This window comes from Lissotriton vulgaris, chromosome 3_1, assembly GCF_964263255.1.
Source record: "Lissotriton vulgaris chromosome 3_1, aLisVul1.2, whole genome shotgun sequence".
Taxonomy (NCBI): domain Eukaryota; kingdom Metazoa; phylum Chordata; class Amphibia; order Caudata; family Salamandridae; genus Lissotriton; species Lissotriton vulgaris.
Genome location: NC_141689.1, coordinates 2067424894 through 2067450434, shown reverse-complemented (window position 1 = coordinate 2067450434; position 25541 = coordinate 2067424894). Strand labels below are relative to the sequence as shown.

Sequence of the window (25541 nt, the reverse complement as noted above, 5' to 3'; positions counted from 1 at the left end):
ATCCTGGTGATCTTTCATTTAACAATCATTTGTCCATCCAGAAGCAATTGGAAAATGCCGGTATAGAAACCTAATACCCTGAATGATAAAAAAACACTACAAAACTATTTACATGAATGATTACCTCTGGGCTGTATGCAAGGCATGCATGCTTGGCCAACTAACGAGGCAATCTGCTGTGCTGCGGAAAAATCTCTGAGTCCAGGCAACAACAGGAGCGAAGGATCCAAACCCTGTTAGAGGGATTTTGCCAAAGGCCTTCTCAAGCTAACTTCCAACTCCTTACACAAGTCAAAGCGGATTTGAACACACTGTATACGTCTCTGCCAGAAAAGGCACTCGGAAGGCTTAAACAGTGACATTATGAAGTCAGCGAAATGGCAGGCCAACTGTTGGTGCAAAAGCTTAAACAAGCAGATTCCCACAATAAAATCCTGTATCCTAACTCCCTTGCTAGCAAAGGTTTACCAGAACATGAGAGTAATAACTACCCTTCGATCTAAGTTCAACAAAGGAACCATTATCCACATTTTTAAGCTTGGCAGAGGTATGCACCTTTGTGGTAGTTACAGGCCTCGCTCTAATAAATACAGATATGAAGATTTTAGCTGAGGTTCCAGCTATTAAGCTTAAAAGGATTATCCCCTTATTGGTCCACAGATCCCAAGTAGGAATTATTCCTCGGAGACCCTCCTCTGACCACATGCGGCTCCTTTGTTGCATCATATGGCAGGTCACCAGGGACAAGGAGAAAAAAATAGTGATTTCCTTTGATTGCGAAAAGATATTTGATTGGATTGAATGGCCTTACCTGTTCCACCTTCTCCAAAGGATGGGTTTTACAGGGTGTTATGTGCAAACTGCTATCCTGTTTTCTGTCTCCACTTGCCCTTTCTCTTCCCGTTGGCGTTGGATCCATTATTGCTCAAAATCCAAGCTTCTTTGCATATATCATATACAGACACAGCAGTCAGAGTAATCAAATATGCTGATGTATGCAGATAACATTCTTGTGTTAACGTTGAGGGATAAGACATTCTTACCTGCTCTGTTGGCATTGATTGGAAGATGTTGGTCAGTTCTCAGATTACAAGATTTGGGATAAGTATGAAGCCCTACCATTGAACCAACAGACCTCTGAGCGCTGCTGGCATGAACCCAAAGCCAATGGTTGATAGGAACATCAAATTCCTGGGAATACTGTAAATAAAGTATCTTTTTATGGAAGCTCAAACAGGAACCTCCTGCTGAAGAAAATGGTTCTGGAATTCAAGAAATGGTCTCATCTCAGCTTATCTCTGTGGGGCCCTATACAAACTATGAAAATGGTGATGCATACCACTTCAATTATCAGCATGGTCCCCTCTGTTATCCCTAGATACCAAATCATGAAGCTGAGCTAAATGATCAAAGATTGTGTATGAGACAGTCACAATCCCGGCCTACACCTCACCAAGTTGAAGGCAGATACGGCGTACGGGGCCTCCGTCTCCCAGACATGATGCTTTATTATAAAGCACACCAATTGGTGCATTTGGCCCAGTTATTTACGAAGGGCATGGGTAGGTCTGATTAGGTTGAGATAGAGCAAATACTCTTAGGAGGGCCACCTACCTGTTGTACAGGGCAATCACCTCGGATGCAGGCAGAATGAATCCATTGATAAAGACCACTGTACAAGTCTGGAAAAGGACACACAAGCATACTCCTGTCCTTGCCTTCTTACACAACCAGGCTCCAATACAAAACAACAAGAAGATAGAAACTGTGGTCCCAGGATACAATGGGAAGCTTGTTAAGGCAATGTTGTCCGTTCATTGGACAAGGTGATCCACAATGAAGCGCTGAAATCCTTTGCCTCTTTAAAGCAGGAATTCCAGCTAACACTGGTGGTACCGCCAACTGTCAAACTATATATGCTGGTCATTGCACCCTCTCCCGCGTCCTCTTCTTCAGTCAGTGGTGTATGACGTTCTGAGACGCTGGAGTGTTTTCACAATTTTGATATCTGGCTTGTACAAGACTTTATTGGAAGAGCACCATTCCCGGCCTCTTTAAGCTTACTTATTGGGGAGAGGAACTGATGGGTTAAGAAAATGTTACTTGGAGTACAATTGGATGGAACTACTTGCTACCCATGACAGGGATTTGCGCGATGCATGAATAAAAGTTCAGATTTTTAGCACTGGCCTCCATACAAGCTGAACAAGGCTCATTTACCCCAAATTTCAAACTCCTGGATATGCGACAACCCAGGGGGTGACAAATTGCGTTTGGTGTACTCTTGTGTATCAGAGAGTGGAGTTAATATGAAGTACACTCCATTTGTTTGTTCACGTTTTTGCTCTATTTCTCTTTCATTTTTTTGGCTCTATTAATAACATATACTTTTCTTTGCTTGTTTTGTATTTGAGCACATCTTGGAACTTATTGCACTTTTTCAACTTGACTTTTTCTTCAGGCGACATCATCTTTAATAATGCCTTGTCCTAAACCAAATTTCTTGGGGATGGTGCTTCCTGTTCTTCAGATGGAACTATATTTGAGCACTCTTTTCTTCTTCTGTGCAGCCTTTTCACCAAACAACAGAATATTGGTTGTTTTCAACAAAAAATGTGTAATACGTCTCTTTCAGTAGACAGAGCCATCATTTTATGATATCAGTGTATTTATACATACATATTGTCTTTGTTTACAGCCTTGAGAAAGTCATTGTATTCATGTGATACAGACCAAACACGTGTTGGCTGTGTATGATTTGGCATATATTGGAAGAACAATAAAAACAACAACATCCATTTATGCGGCGTGGACTGTTCATCTTATCTTCTGGAATTTATCTGGACATTTTGCTTTGGATATAAATATTTCTATAATAATTGCACATCTAACATTAGTCCTTGATGAATATTTTTCTGTGATTGGGACTTATAACACTATCTATGGGTGTGCTGCACTAGCTAATCTTTGTATGAGTACTCTTGTGTATCACTCCAGATGTTTTGAGTTCAAGTACTCCACACACTGAACACCGCTAACACACTGAATCTTCTGTTGTTATTCAAGACGTTTCTCATGATATTAAGAGATGAGTTTACAATTCTCTATCAGTTTCCTCGATGGCCATTCTGAGACGTTGGCAGCAATGGAATCCGCCCATGCACACAGACTAGATTTGTGATATGGCTGGAATGTCTGCGCAGGAACAAACCATACAGAATGCAGAACTAGCTGGATATTTTAAGGGAATATGGCCCTCTTTTTTCAAAATCAACCATATTGGCAGGCAAACTCTACTACTTCTTCACAGTTCCTCTTGTTGATGTAATTGAACCTTTTCCACCTTTCTAAAGCAAACCCTTCAGAGATACTCCCCTCAGAGAGACCATTGCATGGGCTTCTGGGCTACCCTCCTCTTCTGCATCCTCCCAGCCCCTTCGTACATTCCAGGTGCTACTCCTTGATATTTCTTGTATTCTGTTCTGGGCTCTCTCCTGATGGCTTTGCAGATTAAGAGTTTTTGGATGTTTGAAACAATCTTTTGTGTCTTAAGTCACACTATGTATCTCTTTTTTTGTTTAACAATTCCTTATCAGCATTTTACGTTAGCAACATGTATCAGACAAATATAGATATTATAGCAGTAGTGGTGTGTTGTTTCCATTTGCAATTGTGCTTTTTATTGGACAACATAAACTTTGGGATGGTGCCAGACTGATTCCAAGCACCCCCGCAGGTTGTGTTGTACTATAGTGAATCTTCAAAATGAGAGCAGGGCGTCCCCACGAGAAGACAGTCTAAGACTGTGTATCACACCTAGTTCCTGGAATCTAGGCTGAGTGTTCCATTTATCTAGACGCAACTTTATAAAGCATGCCAATAATCTGGCGGGAAAGGTAAAGTTACAGTGATTCGTGCTTAATTACTATCCGTGTATGATCAAAAAGAGCAATGTATATTTACTGTTACACAGTAAATATACATTGCTCTTTTTGATCATGATGATACACAGTCTTAGACTGTCTTCTCGTGGTGACGCCCTGCTCTCATTTTGAAGATTCATTATCCCCCCAGTCCCCTATTAGTCTGTGTGGGGTCCTCCTTTTCTTTTTAACGTAATGTGTTATACTATAGACCAGCTAGCTCACAGTGCCACCTTAAGCACCTCAAAACCCAGACAGGTAGCAAAAGGGATTTGCAACCACAGAATATGACAATCCTTACTCCCCAGGAATTGTGATAACAAATCCAGAATCTTTTGCTCAGTTACTTGTGCACTCTCTCAGAGAAATATATAAGGAATACATGGAGGAGCATTTTCAGTATTTATTCAACCATTGTGATTGTTATATAGAATATATATGATGCAATAATCAATAGACAGAAGCAGATATAAGTAATTAGCAGTATAAGAACTGTGAACAAAATAAATAGTTCCACCATCTTGCTAAAACAATGTATATATGCAAGTATATGAAGCAATATATTGAGTACTCATATGCATACCCTAGCCTAGATGCCTAGGGTGTGTGTATGTGTTCTGCCAACAATCCACTATTGGATAATCCAGCCCCCATTACCTGAAGGGAAAGTATGTATGTCCCTGTCTTAGTCACAGGTTGGACATCCCTCCTTGAAGAGGAATCAGCAAGCATCTGGGCTGAGATTTCAGCGTGTAGTGACCTTGAAATGACAGCAAGTGTTCCTCTTCCTAAATCAGGAAATTCTTGATGATTTATAACAAAAAACATCAATGCTCCTGGGCCGAGACCTTAGGTAGGCCGCCATTGTTTATGATCTATTGATAGCAGCGTCGCCTCATGGACCTATAACAAACTATCACATGTGACATGAGTATGGCACTAGCAATTCTTTTGCTCACTTGAATTGACTAAGAATGCAAAAAAAGGTGTGCCAAAGGCAGGCCAATCATCACTCACCCACACGTGGACTATGCACAGAACCAAGGACCCTGGTCCTTCTGCCGCTACCACACTGTGATCCTCCATGCCCTCAGCTCTGGCTGCTGCTCTGCATGCTGCTGCCTCGTCACACCACCAAAGGAGTACTCTCCTGGGCTTCCTGCAAATGTTCATGCACCTATCCACACTCACTGCACCAACAGCATCCAACACCCCACTCTCTCACACTCACACAGTCCTGCAACCACTCACAAAACACTCCGCACTCACGTGCATGCTCTTCAACATCCGCATACTCACCAAGTATAGCAGAGACGTCTGGAACCTGCTAAACATCAATACTTCAGACCTACTTCATCAAATGGAAACCTGGCTGAACCCTGAATCAGTACCTGACATCGCCACACTCAGCCCCCGCTACAGGATTGCCAGACAAGATAGACTTCACAAGCCCCGGAGATGGAATCACCATCATCTACAAGAACACCATCAACTCCACCACAGGCAACCCATTCTCCAACATAGAACACCTGTCGTTCAAGCTCTATGTCACAGCCAACTTAACCTGAAACAGCACGGTCATATACAGACCACCGGTACCTTGCATCAACTTCACACACGCCATCACAGACTTTGTTGCACCATTGGTCCTCAATGCTAACATTTGCATCTTACTCGAAGACCTGAACTTCCACCTGAAAGATGATTCTGACCCCCATCTCAAGAGCTCTGATTGTGATCCATGTCTCTGGACACTTCCTGGACCGCATTTTCACCAACTTCGACAACATCTGAGCGGACTCACCCATACTAGTCCCCAGGCAAATCCATTCCCTCGTCACGTTCAGCATCCGGGTACAGAGTACACACACCATCGCCAAATCAGTCTGCAGAAGCTGGAACAGTATCACTGACAAGGATTGGAACGCCGCTTTCAACGACACCCACACAAACACTGCAACAGCCTCCCCAAATCCATTAAGAATGTCATCAATTGGATAACTCCACTCACCGACTCCCTGCCCCCCTCAAACACAGCAATGCAACAAGATCTAGACCCCAGGTCAGTTGGCACACTGAGATACTCATACTGATGAAGCGCCATTGCAAAAAGCTGTCTCACAAATTAATAATGAGCTGGACAATACTGACAGAGGCATGACCAAATCCACCCTAACACTCCACCATCAAGTGATGCGGACCACCAAATGTGCCACTCTTGCAGAACACACTGATACCAGCACTAACAGAAGCAAAGAAATCTTTACTATTATGAAAGATTTCACCACACCATGAGCTACATCCAACACGATCACCACCTTGCCGGACCTCTGCATCAATCTCCCTCAATTTTCCAGCAACAAAATCACCACCATTTACAGCAACTTCAGCCAGCAACCTAACCCAACAGACCATGCCAAGCACCTTCTGATCTTATCCAAAGAACCAAAGCTAGCCATTTGGACTGTCATCACCCCAGAGGAAATTGCTGCCACCTTGAAGTCCATCCATTCAGTGACCCATGTATTTTTATTTATTTATTTTGAAAGTTTTATAGAGTGCGAACAAGATCCTTGCGGATATCAGAGCACTTTATAGTGAATACAGTTCTTTATACATCAATTAAAAGCACGTCAGAGCACGTATACATCACATCATGTACAAGCAAAGTAGTAAAGGTACATCATAAAAACTATCCTGTAGTGTCCAATAAAGGGAAGAAATGAAAACTAGGTTGACTAGATGGTCCCTTGTCATAATAAAGGTAAGTAGCGGGGATACATTTGGTCTCGAATTTTTTTTAGACCATACTCACGAGAATTTAGCCATGACGATTGATTTTACTTCCTTTTTGAAAGAAGCAGTAGAGGAGATAAGTCTGGTTTCTGGGGGTAAGGCATTCCAGATTCTGGTCGCCATCCCTGAGAAGGTTCTGTTATATGTTTTCTTCTTGTTGAATCTAAGCGGTTTCAGTAGTAGGTTTTTCGCACTTCTTGAAGATCTGATCCCACCCGAGATAGTCAGTATCTGTGCCAAATAGCTGGGTTTTTTGTGATGCATGGCTTCATGCGTCATATACGCTATTTCACATGAATTCTGGCTTCCAGAGGTAGCAAATTCAGGGATTTTAGGTCCGGTGAGATGTGGGTGCTTCTTTTAGAACCAGTTATGAGTCTTGCTGCAGCATTGATGGAAGCTCTTAGCGGTGCGAAAGAAGTTTTGGGTAGGCCACAAAGAGAGACATTCCTGTTGTCCACTCTAGGGATAACTAGAGCTTGTACTGCCTACTTGAAGTCATTGATTGGCAGGAAGGGTTTCATCTTCCTCACTGTGTTTATCTGGAAGTTTGCACCCCTTGTAGCGTTGCTGATGTGTTTTTGCATATTGAGGTTACGTTCAAGAATTATTCACAGCGATTTCGAGTCCACGATGGTCGGTTGAACGTTGAGTGCCGTAAGATGTTTGATCCGATCTTTCATAATGGAGATTTGGGCAGGTGGGACTATTAGAAGGAATTCGGTTTTCAGGGCGTTCAGTTTGAGATGGTTTTCTGCCAGCCATGTCTGGGTATTCCTAAGTGATGTGTTGAGCACTTTGCTGTCTTCTAAGGTGTGGATCTTAAGGTACAGTTGTGTGTCGTCGTTGTACATGTGATATTGCACATTAGAGGCATGTAGAATTTCGGCGAGTGGTCCATGACAAGATTAAACAGTGTCGGGGATAGTGAGGACCCTTGCGGGACTCCCAAAGTCAATGGGACAGGTTTTAACATGGAGTTATTGACCTTGAATTGTTGTGTCCGATTTTGAAGAAATGATGTAAACCATTTTAGCACTGATCCGGACAATCCCATTCTATGTTTCAGAAGATCTATGAGGTTCTCATGTTTGACCGTAGGCAGGTTCCATTCTGATCAAGGATTTGTAGCGCATCGTCAATTATATGTGTCATGGCTGATTCAGTGCTGTGACCTGCTCGGAAGCCTGATGGTGTTTGTTAAGAAGGTCAAAGTGATCAATATGCCTTGTCAGCTGGAGGTGCACACATTTCTCCAATAGTTTGGCCAAGGTAGGAATATTGGAAATAGGGCGATAGTTGTGCAGGTCCATAGGGTTGACCGTGGGTTTCTTTAGGATGGGTGAGACCTGACCTACTTTGAGGTGTCCGGGTTGCAACCTTGTTGAAATGAGCTGTTTATGATCTTGGTCCAGAGAGGCAGAAGCAGTGGAGTTAAGTCTTTGACAGCGTTTGCGCGGAGAGGATCGGTGAAGTGATTAGCGAGGTTCAGGGCACTAAGTATTTTGCCTATAGCTTCTTTCGAGTACGTGGCAAAGGATGACCAATCTGCGGCATTTTTTATATCAAGCATTGATGGGATTTGGGATGGCGCAATTGGGATTTCTGGGGAGGTTTTCGTATGCTGTCCCGAGTGCAAGATTAGATCGTTGAGGAGGTCCTTCTTGATGTTGTCAGTCTTCTGAGTAAAAAAGGCAGAAAATTCTTCACAGTTGGGATGTGGGCACACTATGTCTTGTGGACGTTAAGGTGCCTCTTTAGATTGGGTTTTGATTAGTTCAAAATGTTTTTTGGGACGATTTCTTGCTTGATCTAGTTGGGAGCTGAAGCCTCACCACGCCTACTCCAGAGGACTGCAACCATTCAGCATCATGCTCACACCCATTCTGAATGCCTCCACCCTTTCCCTGACCTTCACAGATGCTTGGAAACACACAACTGTCTCCCATTGCTGAAGAAATCCTCTGCGGAGCCTTCAAGGCTCACCAGTTGCAGACAGATCTTCCTGCTACCATTCGCAGGCATAGGTATAGGAGAACATAATTGGCAGATACCTCATTAAATACCTCAATGACCTCCAACTCCTAGACACCACTCAGTCAGGTTTCAGACCCAGCCAAAGCACTGAAAATGCCCTCATCACCGCCACAGATGAACTCCACATGACTCTGGACAGAGAAGGCACGGCAGATCTCATCCTTCTGGACCTCTCTGCAGCATTTGATTCAATCTCCCACCCTACCCTTTTTCAACACCTTTATAACATCGGAATCCAAGTAGACACACTCCAATGGAACTGATCCTTTCTGACTGAAAGGACTGAGTCGGTCAGCCTGGTCTCATTTGCGTAGTTCCACAAGCATCCTCCCTGGGCCCCACCCTCTTAAACGCATGCATGATACCTCTACCTTGCATCTTCTGTTCTCTCAACACCAACATACTCTCATACACCGACAACACACAACAACGTCTCTCCCTCACTCAGAAGGCTGCCAGAAGGCTCCAAGTACCTGGATCAAGTTCAGTACCCCTTCGCTGTGTGGATCGTCCCACAGTACTTTTCGTGGAGAGGGAGAGACATTAAAATCTCTGCATTATCTCTAGCACTAGTGTTTATATTACACATTTTCCTTCTGGGTGTTTCCAAGAGTAGTACAAGTTGCTCCTCAGACTCTAGATGTCAATTGGGACTAGGGTAAACATTGATTTTATCAATTATTAGCATTTGCTTGTCTTCAGGCTCTTTAAACAACTTTATATGGAGAAACCAAGAAGAGGTCCTTAGCGATGACACAGTACTTGCTTTCTAATCTAGCTTTGGTGAGATTCATGTTAAGCGGCCCCCTTTTGCTCTCCCTCTAGTGGATCTAATTGCTTCTAATATAAATTCAAGGTATTCCATAGGTGTAGACTCAGTTATTTTACTTTCCCCTGTGCATGCCTCCTGAAAACAACATATCATGTGTAGATTGACAAAAGGTAATCAGTCATTGTCCACAGTTTCGGGCAGTAGACCAGCAGTGTTCCAAGAAAGCACAGCACTGCCATCTTCCTGCTATGATATGCGTTTATACACCACACAGGCCCTTGCGACCTGCAATAATCACTGTTAAAAGCGGGGGAGGGGAGGATGGGAGCTACTTGATTATTAACTACAGCAGCAGGTGCAACGTTTATTGCATCAGGCAGCCAGGACCAAATATTATCTTCAGCCTATATGATAGGGACAGATTGGAGGTTGCTATGTTTGTGTATTACTACGTCCCTGTTACTTTTCCCCTTGGTGACAGTCATGTTTTTTGCCTCCATGCTAATATAGCTGGCCAATTGGAATGCTCCTTCTGGTCTCCTATGAGTGATCATAGCTCTCCCTCTCTGTAGCGTACTAGTGATCTCATGTCTGTCAATGGGACCCTTTTGTCCAGAAAGCAACAGACCCTTCTTAAACAGTCAACTCCAATTGATATGCAATTAATCTACATTATGAAGGATCATTTTTGGAATGACCTGCGTGTAAAATTCCACCATCCTACTGACCTTGCTATGATGGGAGCCAAGTTCATGATTTCAACGAGTGCTTGGATTGACCAGTTTTATGTCAAGTGAGGTTATCAGGCAGAGCCCAAGTAATGTATAATATAGTTTCAGTAACCAAGACTGATTCAAGGGCGCTGGGTTTAACGTGTCTGGGAATAGGTCTGCAAAAATAATTTCAGTTGGCACCTCATTGTAACGAGCAGATTAAATCTCAGATTGGTATGGTTTTATTGGAATACCAGGATACTCTTGACGGAGCTCGGGCCCCATTGGACTTAGAGAGCTTCTGGGTCCCGCAATAGAAGATGCTCCTGGTGGCATAGCCTGTTCACACTGTACTGGCGCTTCGTCATTCCTTGGCTTGATCGGGCTTGGCACTGGTTTTTTTTTTAGGGCACTGCCCTTTTTTGCATCTACCTTGGGATTGGGCCTTAACACAGTCCGCTTTCCTCTGGTAAATGGATTTCCGTGACCTTTTAATAACATATGCAAAAACTGTTGCTTATGCACAGTGATGTCATTTATAAAGTCTCTTTGTTATGTAATCTGTGAGATCGTGGATTATAGTTAACAGTACATACGGAGCAACAGCGGCGACAGCATGAGGCTCCAGGTCAACTTAGGTTAATGATAGTTAAGGAAAATGTAATCTGCGGATAGGGAGGCGATCATGCCAGGTAACTACCTCTTTGCCACCCCAGACAGGGACAAGGAGCGATTTGGCCCAATTAACTACCAGCCTGGATGTGTCACCATAGGTGTGGAGCATCTGGAAGAGCCGGGACCCAGTGACATGTTGTTGGCTGAGAAAAAGCAACACATCTGCAGATAAGGCAATACTGCCACTGGAAACCCCAAATTTAGACATCACACCAAATCCAGGCCACAAAATGCTCAATAGCCAAGGCGAAGAGCAGTGGTGAGAGGGAGTAGCACTGCCTGGTGCCTCTCTCAATTGGGAAGAGGAAGAACCAAACGCCATTGACCCTGACCTGTGCCCGGGATGAGCGTAGAGCTCCCGGACAAATTACTGAAAGAAGAACCCTGAACCCAGGCGGGAAAGGACCTGAAAGAGAAATCCGCAGTCCAGGTAGTCAAATGCCTTCTCAAAGTCCAGCAGCATAGGAGTGGCAAGGACTCTGAAGCGGGGTCTGTGTTCCAAAGCAATGTGCACCCAGTGAACGCAAAGCTGCATTGATCTGGGTGGACCAGGGAGGCCAGCAGCAGCAAAAGTCAGTTGGAAAGATATACCACCGGGGGTCTCCCTGGTTTATAGAGCACCCCAATTGTGGCCATTTCGAGCTGCTCAGGGAAGTGGCCTCTATCCACGGCCTCCCAGTAAAAATCGAAGTGTGAAGAGAGCCTCGGGAGAAACTTCTTATAATATTCGATGGGGCCTTGTATGCATTTTTATATTACTTGTTTCTTTTTGCACTGTTAGCTTGAAAAAGATTTTTTTGCAAACACGGAAATGTTTATTGAAAACAGTAAGTGAAATACTGGATTGTACAGGTTGCTTGTCGTTTGAAAAAAGAACTTGGAGTGAAAAAAATAAAATTTTCTTTCCTTAAAAAAACTTTCTGTGAGAAGGAGTGCTTGTTGAAGATCTTCTTTGCAAAAGATAGAATAACAATCTGCATTAGAATTGTTCAAGTTTTGATCATCTTTCATTAATAGAATATTGATTAAACAATGGAAAGAACCCATGCACATATACATGTAAGTATTCTAGCTTCATTACTATTAAAACGTTTTCTTACACACTAATCCATGTACCCCCAATTTTCAAAAGTGGAAAGTACTATGTGCATATTTTCCCTTTTTGATGCTGACAGGGGCGGCTCTAGGTTAATGGCGGCCCTGGGCAGGGAGCGTAGGTATGGGGCCCCGGAAGAGGGGGTCCGGGCTGGGCGGAGCGTGGAGGCCAGTGAAGAGGGGGGAGGGTCAGGGTGTTTGGAAGTGGCACAGAGCCAGAGGCTGCCAAATCCCTGCCAGGGGCCGCCACGTAAATATGTATCCATCCTCAGATGATTATTATATTAAGGATATATATTGGCGTGGTGGCCCCTGGAGTTTGGTGGCTCTGTGCAGGTGCACAGCTTGCACATGCCTAAGGCCGCCCCTGATGCTGAAGTGAGTGAATGACATCAGAAAAGATACATTATTTGTTTCTTGAATGCAGTTTTTATTACCATCTCTTAGCACATATCACATGGTTGTACAATTTTTTCCCGGGACTTAATTTCTGTGCCAGTGTACAAAGGTTTGCTGAGAAGCCCGAAGTATTGCTATTAAATGTCTGCGTGCCAAATACGAAGTCTGTGTAGTCTCGAACAGACCTCATGGCAGCGGCAGCAAGCAGGGACCGATGCTGGCAGCGCAGGATGGGGGCACGAAAAGTAAATTCCAATTACCTCTATGCCGCTTCTCTCCTCCTCTTCCCTTCCTGGAAGAACCCAGGCTTCCAGGCTCCCCTGAGCCTATCACAACACTGCACTGCAGCATTGTGATTGATCTGAGCACCATGGTACGGTGCTCAGACAGGGTATGCGGGCCTGGGCATGATCTCCACCCAGGCTGTAATGCAACCTGGGTGGAGAACATGCAAAGTGTGCATGAAAGTGCCCACTACTCCTCCCCTGCAAGCAGAGCAGCCCCTTCGACCAAGCTGCTGCACTGCCACAGCAGGAAAAAATAAAATGATAATAATATTGAGTTATTTATTTATTTGTAACTTTATTTAGACTGCTTAAAAGCAGTGGGGTGACGCTCCCTCGCATTAGTGGAGGAGCAACCACTGCCTCATGGTTTTTTTAATCCACTACCTGACCCTCCCTTTGTGACTATCTGTCCGTCTTTCTCTTCCTTCTTCTTTACAGTGTGTGTTTTTCCCCTTTTGCTCTTGGTAAATGTCTAATCCTGAAAAACGAAGTGCCGGTTCTCAAAAATGAATGCCTGTAGGCCCTACCGGCAATCAATGGCCCTAATTACGCACTGATTTCTTTCACATTTTAGCTGTAGCTTACACTTTCGTTAAAATGATTCCTTTTATTGCGTTTGAGTACAGAAAGGAGCACTGAAGAAGAAATGCATTTTATGTAACTTAGTCATAACGGCTGAATACTTTCAAAGTCATTTCACACCACAGGCAGCATTCTGTTTCTCAGTCGTTGCAAAAAGTGAGTCAAAGTAATTTCTCTCTCATTTTAATCTAATTACCTATAAAGCTTAGACAATTGAAAAGTACATATTCGCCTCTATGGCACAGTCCTTTCAGACGAGCACTAAGCATATTCTTTGGCTGTCGCACTAAACTCCATTCTGCACATGCCTTCCATATTTCGGGGTAGCATTTATGCCACCATGTTCATCGACATCCTTAAATCAATAATAAGGCGCTACAGTTTCAATGAGGTAACAAAGTGTTACTTTAGGATAAATTCCACAGCTGTGTTTCTTCAAAGTACATTTGTCTGAAGCTCCTTCTTGAATGGCAGGAGTTAGTCCGTGCATCTCAGACAGTCTGGGATGTCATCTCAGAATAAACATGGCATACTGAAAAGTGACCTACCCTCTGTTATTTGTATTACTTCTAGGGGCAATGAGAAGTTTTTTGTCAGGTTACTCGCTCGCAAGTGATATTTTAAGTATTGTGGAGTCCTACCATGTACATCCTTATGCACAAAGGTTAATGTTTTAAAAATAATTCTTGAGGGAATTTCGAGCCTTGTAGGTTATACAAGGATGATCAAATATCATATTTGATAATATGTGCTCTCTTTAGTAAACTTGACAACTTACCTTGATATCTAGTTTTCTAAATCGTTTTTTTTTTTTACACTTTCTTTTAGCGGTACAACCATGCCCAATTTTAATGTTCGCCAATGAAGCAAAAGTTGAGATCAAAATATGCTCCACTGGCTGATTTTAAGAAAGGGTCAATTTTCTTAAATCAGAAATAAACGGGCACATTTCGCCTTTATTTTCTTGTTTCTCTTTCCTTTCCGAGGTTGGTGCAAGATGCAAAAGCAGCTGAGAATATTTGGTCACGTAAAGTTACTGCCCATGATGGTGCCAGCTAAATGCTCGTTCCCATCCTTCTCCAAATGGTGGCGAGGTCTCTGCAGCAATTTATCTTTGGGGTCCATACATTTCACAGTAATTTCTTTAGCATCAGAGTCATCCATATCTACCAATGCAAGCTTTTATCATCAATAAAAATGATCCTTGTCTTCAGGGGCTCTTAGAAGAGGTGAAACAACTGCAAGGTCTAATTAACATTCAAATGGTCTTTTAAAGACCTGTGAAACGTTCGGGTGTGGCAGCGTGTGTGCCCGGGATCTGTCTCATCACGGGCTGCCACACACGACGTGAGGGGGGGAGGGGGGGGGGGGGGGGGCTGAAGCCCGTGAGTCCATTGGGTGTTGCACGCCTGGTCTTTAGTTAATTAGTCTGGTCAAGAATGGCAAACACATTGGACAAGTCGAACAATAGCAAGAGTGCTGGATTGCCATCAACCAATATACAGGCCTTTGTAACTCCACAAGGACGATGTTTCGACCTTTATTGGGACAGGAGCTTAATTACTTTTCTCCTACGACTTCAGATTCTCTAGGTGGTAGGCCAGTTGTAAAGTACCTGGATTTTCCATAATCTAGAATTACAAGGGAATTCTTAAAATGGGTGAATGGTTTTTGGGTCCTAGAATATCTACGGGTATTTGCACTTTTCATTTCTACTGGTTTTCTACCTATTTAAAAAAAGTATTAATTATTAGCCTATTAAATGGGACCAACTCTTCGCATCGCTCTCAGATGACATAAAATGGAACGGAGTCTCCAGAATATGTGGTTTCCTTAATGCTTTTAATTCGTGGCCCTTTCTCTTCAAGGCTAATGTCACAAAACGTTTCATGGCTTTTATACCTTGAAACTAGTAACTTTAATTGCTCGCTGCTTTAGTCACCTCACCCATCCTATGAATGTAATTCTGAGCAGTCTCAAACCGATCTTTTTGTATAATTAGAATCACTTCAATATTTAGATCAACAGACATCGTCAAAGCTTAGAGGAAATATTATTTTTTAACATTTAACAACCAAAGCAATTGTTTCAACCCTTAAAAATCTATTTTAAATATGTTATTTGCATTAATTCTTTAAGTATAATTTTTGCCTCCTCTGGATATTTCTGCCATCTTTCGGACCTCTCTCCTCAGCTGTGTCCGGCGATCAACACATCCCCCTCAGCGTATCTTTTCTAAGCAGAGTGAATCCTTCCACAAACGACCAGAAATGTCTTTGTTCAGATAATTTGGATGTTATAAAGTCATCCTTTTTGGCCTGTTCGTCCACATTTTTTTGGTGCTGAATGGAACTGGTGGTAGCTGACTCGGACTGTGTCCTGGGCACTGCTAGTCAGGCCCAGGACCAGTGCTATGTTATACACAAACACATACATTGAGGTACACGTATAATTGTCATGACTTATCCTATAAGTCCCTATTAGCAAATAGGGCCAGGGATGAAAACTACCTATAAGTCCCTCGCATATAATAGGGCATGACAGCTTAGAGGCCAGCAGCCTTTGTTGCACTTGCATGTGTGCACTGCTGAGAGCCTGAGGTTATTTTAACCACATGGCTGCTGGGCGTTTTCCCCCCCTGTGCTGGAAAATGCCATTTTAGTGGCACCATGACGAGCTCAGCTCGTCATCAGCACACAACACCTTTTGGTGATGACGAGCTGAGCTCGTCATCAGCATCGAAAGGGTTAAAAGCAGCCCTGAGTGGCAGCACTGCTTTTAAAAGTAACATTCACTGCAAAAGTGATAATCCTCCTTATTTTTACATTGTGGGTACCCCCAATGTCTCTCCTAGTTGTTCCAGGATTGAGTGGGTGATGTAACTATAAGCCGGGTCCATATAAAAAGAGGTCTTATAAACCCTGGTGAGTGAAAGCTGCCCATTCCATTTTTCCCCAGTGTAGGAAATTCTCTACAAATTGGACTTTGATGCTGTGGCCACTGTGAAATAATAACTAGAATCTTCTTTTTTTTCATATTAGGAATCTCCCAGGTCTCCTCTAGGTGTTCCAGGGGTGGGTGGAGGAGGGGCGGGGGTCCTGTAATTATGAGCAGGGTCTATATAAAAGAGCATTTAAACACCCTGATGAGGAAGAAATTGCACATTTAACTTTTTCCCCTGGAAAATAGTTGGCCTCATAGGCTAGCATGACAATATGTTATTGCTTGGAAAGTGTGGAAAATTTCATAGACAGCCTGAACAGAATGGTGTTGCTAAATCCAGCAATTTTGCATTATTGAATTTATCATAACTTGTACCGAAAATAAGTTAAATAAGTTTCTGTAAGCCAAAATCCAGCCTCTAGCACTCTTCCCTGCTGAGGGGATTAACAAGGCTGCCTTGATTAGGTGATAAGTGGCCGGGCCTGGTAGAGAGCTCGGTGGTGCACATGAATGCCAGAATAGGGAGTTGGGCCATAAAGCATTAGCTTCAAAGGAAGAACTGGTTGAGCAGGCCTGTCAGCCCCAGGGCCACCTGCTCTCCCAGTCAAATGTGAGGCATAAAGAAGGAATTCACAGTTGTGAATGAGGAGAGATTATGGAAATATGCCAAACTCAGAGTTTGGTTTAGTTAGCTCTTGCTGCTCTGCTGAAATTTCAGTCATGCTTGATTTTGAAAGAATAGTCCTTTCTGGGACAAGACTATGCCACACTTTGGAGGAAGTTGTCATGCTTTGGGGTGTTGCCCTGCACCTCATTGGACAGAGGTGCTCCTCTGCTTGTCACCAAAGAACACTTGATAAATATGTGAGAGGTGCAGAGTCTCTCAGTTCTGCTGCTTGAAACTACAAGAAGAAGGAAGATTGTCCTGCTAGAATCCTGATCTACACCCAATGGATTTTCAAGATTTTGGTGTCATTTTACGGATACAAATATTTCCTTTTTCAATAAGTCAGTGTGGGATTTATAGTGTGTGTTGTGTCTTGCTACTTCTTTGTATTGGTGTTCTTTTAGAATGCTTTACATGCCTGACTACTAAGTTCAGGCTTATTGCACAGTGTCCGCTACCAACAATTGAGCAAGGGACTAATTTAAAGAGACCCTATTTAGGACCCAGTACTGTGCTGGTGGCGTTGTTGCTGTGTTAGGTACCTACCTACCACTCGATATAACCCACTTTCCTCCAATGGGATCTGCTTCCAAAATCAATCCAGTGTGGAGATATGGCCTTGATGCATGTGAGGACAGACAACGTTCTGCTCCATCAAACACCACAATAAAACACAATTCAGCACTAAGGCCCTCCTGCCTAATGTCCTCGTCTGTACCAGCGGCATAACAGCTAAAGCCATCAAACCACCTCTGCCTTGCCATGGGCCCTCTCATGCCCAGTGAATAACCTGCATTATACTTTTGCCCCTCTGTGTACCAGAAAGGGAGATCTTCCTGTTATACTGACACTCCATCATTGAGATTCCATAGCTGCATTTAGGGAAGCTCGACCAGAGGTGATGATTTAATTTGAACCAAGAGGAGTACCTTTGAAATGGGTAACAGTACCTCCAGCTTTGTACAGGACCTACAAAGTGATGAAGGGCCGCATGATGTAGGATAATGGAAAGATGGAGGAGATGCATACTCTCTGTGAATTTTTCTCAGGGATGTCTATAACATATATGATGGAGTGAAGATGTGTTCATTGACAGTTTTATTTTTAGGAATTCCTGCTGCTGTTCACTTCTCCTCCACGGACTATCACGGATATATTAGGTGTCCACCCAAGACATAACTGCTGCATTCAGTCTATCACAGTATAAGAGTGCTCCATCCATAGCATACTGTGGACATTCTGGCTATCATAGGCATAATTAGGCCCATTCATTACCAGAAAATACTGTATTTATCAGAAAAATTGCAAGCTTCTTTTGGGAGAAATTAGCCAATTTCTGCAACAGCAAAACATTTTTTTCACAGTAAAGTGTGTATGTTTGCACAAACTGACTTGCTTATGACTCAGATAACATTATTCAAGATCTAAAGTGTATTTAAATGCTGTGCTTGATGTATAATTCATGTGTGTTTTGAAGGAGAAATATTGATTTAGTTGCTTTGTGCCAGAGGGCACATATTGCTTACGCTTTTATTTCATGGCTTATTTGAAGACATCTCATCACCCATATTGATAAAGCTTTCTATGATATTATTGTTTCCACAATACTTTTGCTACTGCTATCTGTAACCTGAGAATGCACAGAGCCATCGGAGATTGTCAGCAGGGGAGGGCCAAATTGTGCGTCAGGGTTGACTGCATTATGCAGCAGAAAAGGCAAATATGCGGCTTAATGTTACACATTTTGTGGTAGTATTACTTTATTATTTTGTAATTTTTACATAAATCAACACTGTCTGGGCTATAATTTCGGCTCATTAGTACCAGTTTAATGCCCAAATTCAGCAATAGCAAAAGGAAGATGACCAGTCAACCTTTGGGAAAAGTCTTCCACTTCACAGCAATACGGGTAGCAGCATTTTGTCTAACTTCTGATACGTTTGATGATTTGGGTTTACTAAAATCTGCAGATTATGCATCAAATGATGAATGGTGCCGAATTCGACGAATCCATTTATATGGATTATACAGAAAACACCGTGTCTGCAAAATCCCATATTTCCAGTGACCCTGAGCATGTATAACTGGTGTAATCTGCTTGAGGCCTGTTCCTGTAATTCACATAGCCTAACAATTGCATAAGCAGTGGGAATTTGTCCACTTAATTTGTCTATTGCCTGTGACTGTGACAATTGTTCTTTTGATTTTACATCCTGGCTCCTGCAAGTAGAGACTGAATCTACTTTAAAGAGTCGGGACAGAAGAAAAATCATTGAAAAATAGTCCATGTCACATTACACAACCAGATTTTAAACCGCGTGCAATGCATATTGGTCTTTAGCAAATCTTTATGGAAATTAAGTTGTTAAAATACATTGTTTTGCCAATAATTTCTCAAGGTTGTCTGAGAGAGGGTGTGCCTCAAATCTGGAACGGGCATAGCTTGTTTTGGAACGCTATAAAAGAATTGGAATATTGCATTTGTACACTTTCAGAAATAGTATATATTAGCCGGATTACGTGCGAAGTCTGATGGGGAGTGCACAATTTGGCCCTGTTCTTTTGAAAACCTATGATTTTCCCAAAGAAAGGTCCTGGTTTCTTCTTTGCTCTCTCTCTTTGGGTCATTTCAACAAGTGATTTACACTTTATCACTTTTAAAGTTCACCAGCAGCCACCGACGGCAGCCTTTATCCATTCAGGGGGAGGTGGGAGGGGGGGGGCAATATTGTAATTTTGCGAATGCATTGATGGAGTTCAGCAGGCCCTCACAGGCTTCCATCCCCAAGTGAAATCCTGCCTCATAAGTATTACTTTACAGGATTTCTATGACTCTTCAGAATAGCCTCTTTCTGCTGTGTCAAATTAGCACATAGAATGCAGTGCAATAAATTGGCCTGGTCACATGGTAGATGTTGCGTGAACATAACACGTGATTTGGCCCAGTCCGGATGTACTGGTTAGGAGCCCACAAAAATCCAAGCCCCCGTGAATTCTTAAGACATCTCTTCTTCATCTGATAGAAACAGAAATGCATGAAAGTTACATCCAGGGTCTCTGAGATTGATCACTTTAGGCCGGCTGCGCATTAGTGACTGTGTTAACTGCAGCATATACCCGAGCCAGATCAGCAGTAGATATTTTCCAAAGTGTGTCTAGTTCTCTAAATATTTGGGAAGTTGGAAACGGACCAGTTGTGATTGTCCCCAATGAAATCACTTTTGAAAGTCTGTGAAAGGCACCAGAATTATGCATGTGCATGTCGCTGATGTTAGGGGAGGGATGCAAAATCAAATAGTCTTTGTCGTCTCCGGATTCTTGATCAAAAAACGGTGTTCATCCTTTGCAACCCTTGATCCTGAATGGGCAAGAAGTGTTAATGCATACAATTCAAGTCCATGGCTGCCAGAATGTACATGTACATGGGTTTGGTTCATATGTATTGTATTTCTCTTTGATGTCCTATTTTCTCTCTCTGTCCTCCTTTTTTCTGTTAAGTATTTAACAAGGTAATGATTGTTGGAAAGTCCTTGATACGTCGAATATTTAACTGCAATTATTCACCAAGATAAATTTGAATCTTGTTTGATGGACACCATTTCAACTGATTAATATTAACACAGATACCGGTCTCACCTTTCTTTTTTTTCAGTCATTTGCCTGGTTGGACTTGGTCTTGTGGTGTTCTTCTTCAGTTTTCTCCTCTCGATCTTCCGCTCGAAGTATCATGGTTATCCATACAGGTACATTTAACATATATCACTATTTGCTTAGTTTGGTCAAAACAATTTAAAGCCCATTTTTTAGGTTGAGCCTATGTAGCACATTCTCTGTCTCTTCAAGACATACTGTATTCACTCCGTGGGCTTGCATCTTTCTCATTGCTATTTTATTTGTTACTTAGATTGTCCTTCCCAAATGCTTGCATGCTATTGGTGTATCCTTCCTCTTTAGCCCTCCTTTTTGTCTTTTGTTTCCTCCCATGAAGCAGGGACCAATTATTCAATTATTATATCTTTACGCTCTGGTTATTTATCTGTTTTATTAGGGGGACTACGTTTTCCTTTCTTTCCTGCTACTGTTAACTGTTTGCCTGTGCTCAGTGTCAGGCCTGATAGATGCTTGCACTTGCCTTTGTTTTGCTGCTATTGGTTCCCCAGTCAGGCCGCCCCCCCCCCCAAAAAGAAATCTCTTCTGATTGTTCCCTATATGTACTGTGAAGCCATAATGAAAGGTCATAACCCTATCCTTTCAAGAATATCAGTCGGCAACCCAATCAGTATTGGCATTTCCAATCACTTATGGTTACCACCTCCATGTCGAGAGGCGAATAGGGAATGCATCTTCCCCCACACCGATAGAATGTGGGTCGTTGATAGGGGTGCAGGAACGACCTGACCCTTTTTTATTGCTTAAACGCTACCGACTGTAAACTGCCATCCGCACACCATGGCTTGAACAGTGTTTACAGACTTCACAGCCAATCAGCAAACCAAAATTCTATGCAATGCATTAGGATTGGTTGAGGTGGCTGCAATGCTCTAATCCTATATCCCCTAAAATGCCACGAGTTCCGCCCACTCGCACACATCCAGTTGAATATTTTAGGCCGTGGGATAGGCCGTCACACGATCGGGAAGTGCTAAAGTAACAAATGTGGGCTGTTGAAAGATCAAAATAACGTGCAATAGACACTGGGTTTGTGAATGGTCTTTGTAAGTAACACTCATGTTATTTGTGCTTAATGATGTTGCTCTTCAACGGAAAGTGACCGATGTTACAGGTACATCTAAACCCACAGAAAACATTCTTGAAAACTGTAACTTTAGATTCTTCAATACTTTTTACTTTTCTTCTTAATTTTTATATCATGTGTGTATAATTAGCTTTGTTAAAGATGTCTGCTCACACCTTCATTACATTATCACAACTGGAGTAATTTAGTTTTCACTGATCTGTTTCATAACTGTTCGCTTCTGCTTAATTTTTTTCATGCACCATTTATTTACTGATATGGTTGTGTACCTCAATAATTTTGTTGAAATACTCTTTTAAGCTTGTATATTTAGTATCGACCTGTGAGGAGTTGTTCGATGACCTTGATTGAAAGCTGTATGTTGCTACTGTGACAGCCATCAACATTCTGAACATGTGCCACAGAGAGGCTGGGATTGTACAGCACTTGGTTTGCCTGCATTGAACAGCCTTCACTTGTGTGATTGTCATAAGCATAGTTAGTTTGTCTGTGGCTGGGTTGCTCTAGTCAACAAAACAATGACCTGCTTGGTGAAATAATCACTTCTCGATTTGTGTTAAACCAAAGAACCATTACAAACTTCACCATTTTGAAAATGGTGCAAAACAGTGCTAAAATTTGAAAAAAATACTCCAGGAATCATACATTGGCAGTAAGATGTGGAATAGGAAAGGGGGTGGAGTTACGGGGGCAGAGTTTGAAAAGCAGAGCCTGACTGTCAACTTTCATATATATATTTTTTAATCTGCTGCCAAGAACTGAGAGCAAGGACATATGTGACAGAAATCTGTTGTAACTTAATTGGCTACAAAGAGGTTACATTGTAAAATATCTTATGGGGTTAAACCAACAGCAGACCCTGAAGCAGAGGTCAGACCCGGGACCAGGGTTCAATTCCCGACGCGGCAGGGTCTTGAGCTCAAATGTCCATGGACTCGATAATTCTCGCTTCGGTGCCTGACCTAATCATGGGTTCACACTCTGCAACTCTGGGCATTAAGCTTGCTTAATCTCCACAACGGCCCCCCGCGGCGGGATGCCTGGCTTTCACCTTGGGGATGCCCTGTAGGGGCTATCTCACAGGGAAAAAGCCAGGACGGGTTCCCAAGGTAAGCGCGGAGATACCCCTTCGGGGGTCGATTCTGCGCTATATAAGAAACATAATAATAATAATAATCTTTGTTTGCCCAGCAATTTTGAGAGGATAATAATAGCGCTAAGATTACTCAAGTGGTTAACACAGTTCTGAGAGAGTTCTGTGTTTTGTCCAGTCACATGTTTGACTTTGACTCATAAAGTAGCATAGAGGGTTAATGTGCTTGCTGCAAAGCACATCATGGAACATGCAGATCCCAGATTTGTATTTTATGTGGTTAGGCATGTGGGCTATTGCTTTTGACCGTGAGATAGTTATGTTACTTTTTATTCATAAGTTACAATCCTTTTAATGTAGCACAGTGATCTATTTTTCCCTGTGTTAAAGTATGGATTGGGAGCTTTTTCCAAGGACGCTCCAGAATAGTTAGAGCTCATGTAGTGTAAATAGTTTAGTGCTATTTTCTATTTTTCACAGCATGAGAGCAGTGTCAGGATTGAATAGAGCAGGTACTCTCAACACTCCTAAAAGCACTGAAGGCCTGTGCTTTCTCTAACTTAGTTGTCTAAGACAGCTAGTTTAGAGAACTCTAACATGTGCATGTTGGGCTGGCCGTCCAAAGACAGCTGGCCAAAGAGACATGCTCATTTTAAAGCACACAACTCCCTGCAGCTGACACTCTGCAGCACTGGCCCCACCCAGTCCTGACAATTACTTTGGGACTGGTTGCTGAGAAATAAAATGGTAATAAATAAACGTATTACCATTTAATTTTTTAGCTCTGCGGCTTGTGGGGCGTTGTTCCTCCGTTCAAATAGAGGTTCCGCCCCTGAGGTTAGAGGTGGCATTGAGATGCGTAGCACTTAGGACCGTAGTCGGTATAGTAAATAAGATATGAGCTAGGACGAAGAAGAATCCTTGAGCAGAAGTTTATTTGGAATTGCTGCAAGAAATTGTGGCCAATGATATCTTCAAAAATACCGCTGGCTACTAGTATATGTAGAGTATGTTGAAGGTATCTTAAAACAGATTGAATGCAGCAAGCTATGGACCAACCAAGCATTAATTCATGAGTCATCAGTCAATATGTCAGAACATAATGGCAATCTAGACTAGAGATGGTGCTACAAAATGCGACTGAGGGTTCCTTGCAATCCAGAAACTTTGTAAAAAAGATTCAGTGTGGCTTCAAATTATACCTCAATAAGATATGACCCAAAACACATATACATGGTATCCCAAACTTGGACTTGGTGTACTCTTAGTGAGAGGTTACCTGCGGCAGCCGCCATAAACAAAGGGTGAGTGGGGCTGTGTTGGTGTGGGGAATGCAATAATTAAAAACAAGAACGTACTTTTTGCTGCCGGCTGCCACCAGAGTCGCGTCTCGTCGCGCCACCTCTCCTCTTCCTGCTCATCACATCCGCCCCTGGGACAGACTCCCTGCCAAATCACCACGCTGCAGAGCAGCACGGGGATTGGTCTGAGTAGGCAGGAAAGACGACCTGCTCAGACCACGGAGTCTGCATTGAGCAGCTAGGCTGGAAAAAACCTAAATGCGCATTTGTGTGTTTTGGTAGGCCTGAAATGGCCGGCCAAGCACTCATGGGCTCCTAGGGAGTGAAGTGCACTAGCACTCCTTCTCCTCCTCCCATGCCTCAGCCCTGCCCCTCTCAACACCTCTGGCTAAGAGCCGGAAAATGTAAAATAAAACGATTCAAGAACATTGTTTTATTTTACGTTTTCTGGCTTTGATCTAGGCAGCGGGGTGACGCTCCTCCACCATTGCGGAAGAGCCGTCACTGGAGGTTACAGAGCAACATTGTGCCCCAAAGATCATAGACATAGCCACAGTCATTCCAGTTTTGTACTAATTAAAATCGTCTCCCATCCCAGTCTTTTTTAACTTAAGATTCACTGGTTCTTGTAGGAAATGGCTGATCTGCTTTTTCAGGGCCCATTGTGTCTTAAATTGAAAGGAACCCTAGCATTTTATCACAGAACTAACGTCTTTAATTTACTGCTCAGTAGGCTCATTTACCTGGTGCACATGAATAATTACACCAATCTGTAGTTGAGAAGTAATTGTTAAAGGTTATTATTTGAGACTGACTAATTGATGTGATTTTGGTATAACGATTTTTTATGATGGTTGGTTAATCTTTTGCATGAATCGTAATTGTATTAATTTGGTCTAATCATGGGAACTCACTTTTTGATTGGACAGTAAATGTATGCGGTCATTTATGGCGAGAGTTATTATTTTAGGTATTGCTAGACACAGGTTTATCTGTATGCCAGCACACATGATTAACGATAATGAAATATAGTGATGGGGGTTTATGGCGGCAATACGATAGACGAGACCAGCCTGGTATACAGACATATATGGACCGAGAGGAGCGATAGAGCCCTGTATGCTAGGAGATACAGACCAGATTAACAATAATATTTTAGACAGTGTCTTCTTTCAACTGGCAAAATATAAGGTAAAGCAACTACTATGGATCAGCTTAGCTAATGAATATACAATACCACCAGTGAGAGGAGTACTCTAAACAAACAAGCATTTGCTATGCAATAGGTCTCGCATTAAGAAAGTTTGAGCTATTGGTATTGTAAATGACAAATTTTTATTTATGTTTTGTTTTTGAAAATAGCAAAATTAATAGCTTTGTCATTTACAATGCCAATAGTTATCACTTTCGCAAATCTGACACCTATAGCATTTGTAATGCAATATGTGTTGTATTTACGTGACTTACATGTATTGATATTACAAATAACAATGGCTTTTAAT

At 42.5% G+C, this 25541-nt stretch overlaps 1 protein-coding gene across 2 annotated transcripts in view; it reads left to right on the top strand.

The window, feature by feature from the left end:
* The window catches only part of TUSC3 (tumor suppressor candidate 3), a 1509257-nt gene that overhangs the window by 1240288 nt on the left and 243428 nt on the right, over positions 1–25541 (top strand). For both annotated transcript variants that reach the window (XM_086963342.1, XM_086963341.1), the window contains exon 9: positions 20542–20632. In XM_086963342.1, the coding sequence (XP_086819468.1) occupies positions 20542–20632 (91 nt within the window). The remainder of the gene's footprint in view (positions 1–20541; positions 20633–25541) is intronic.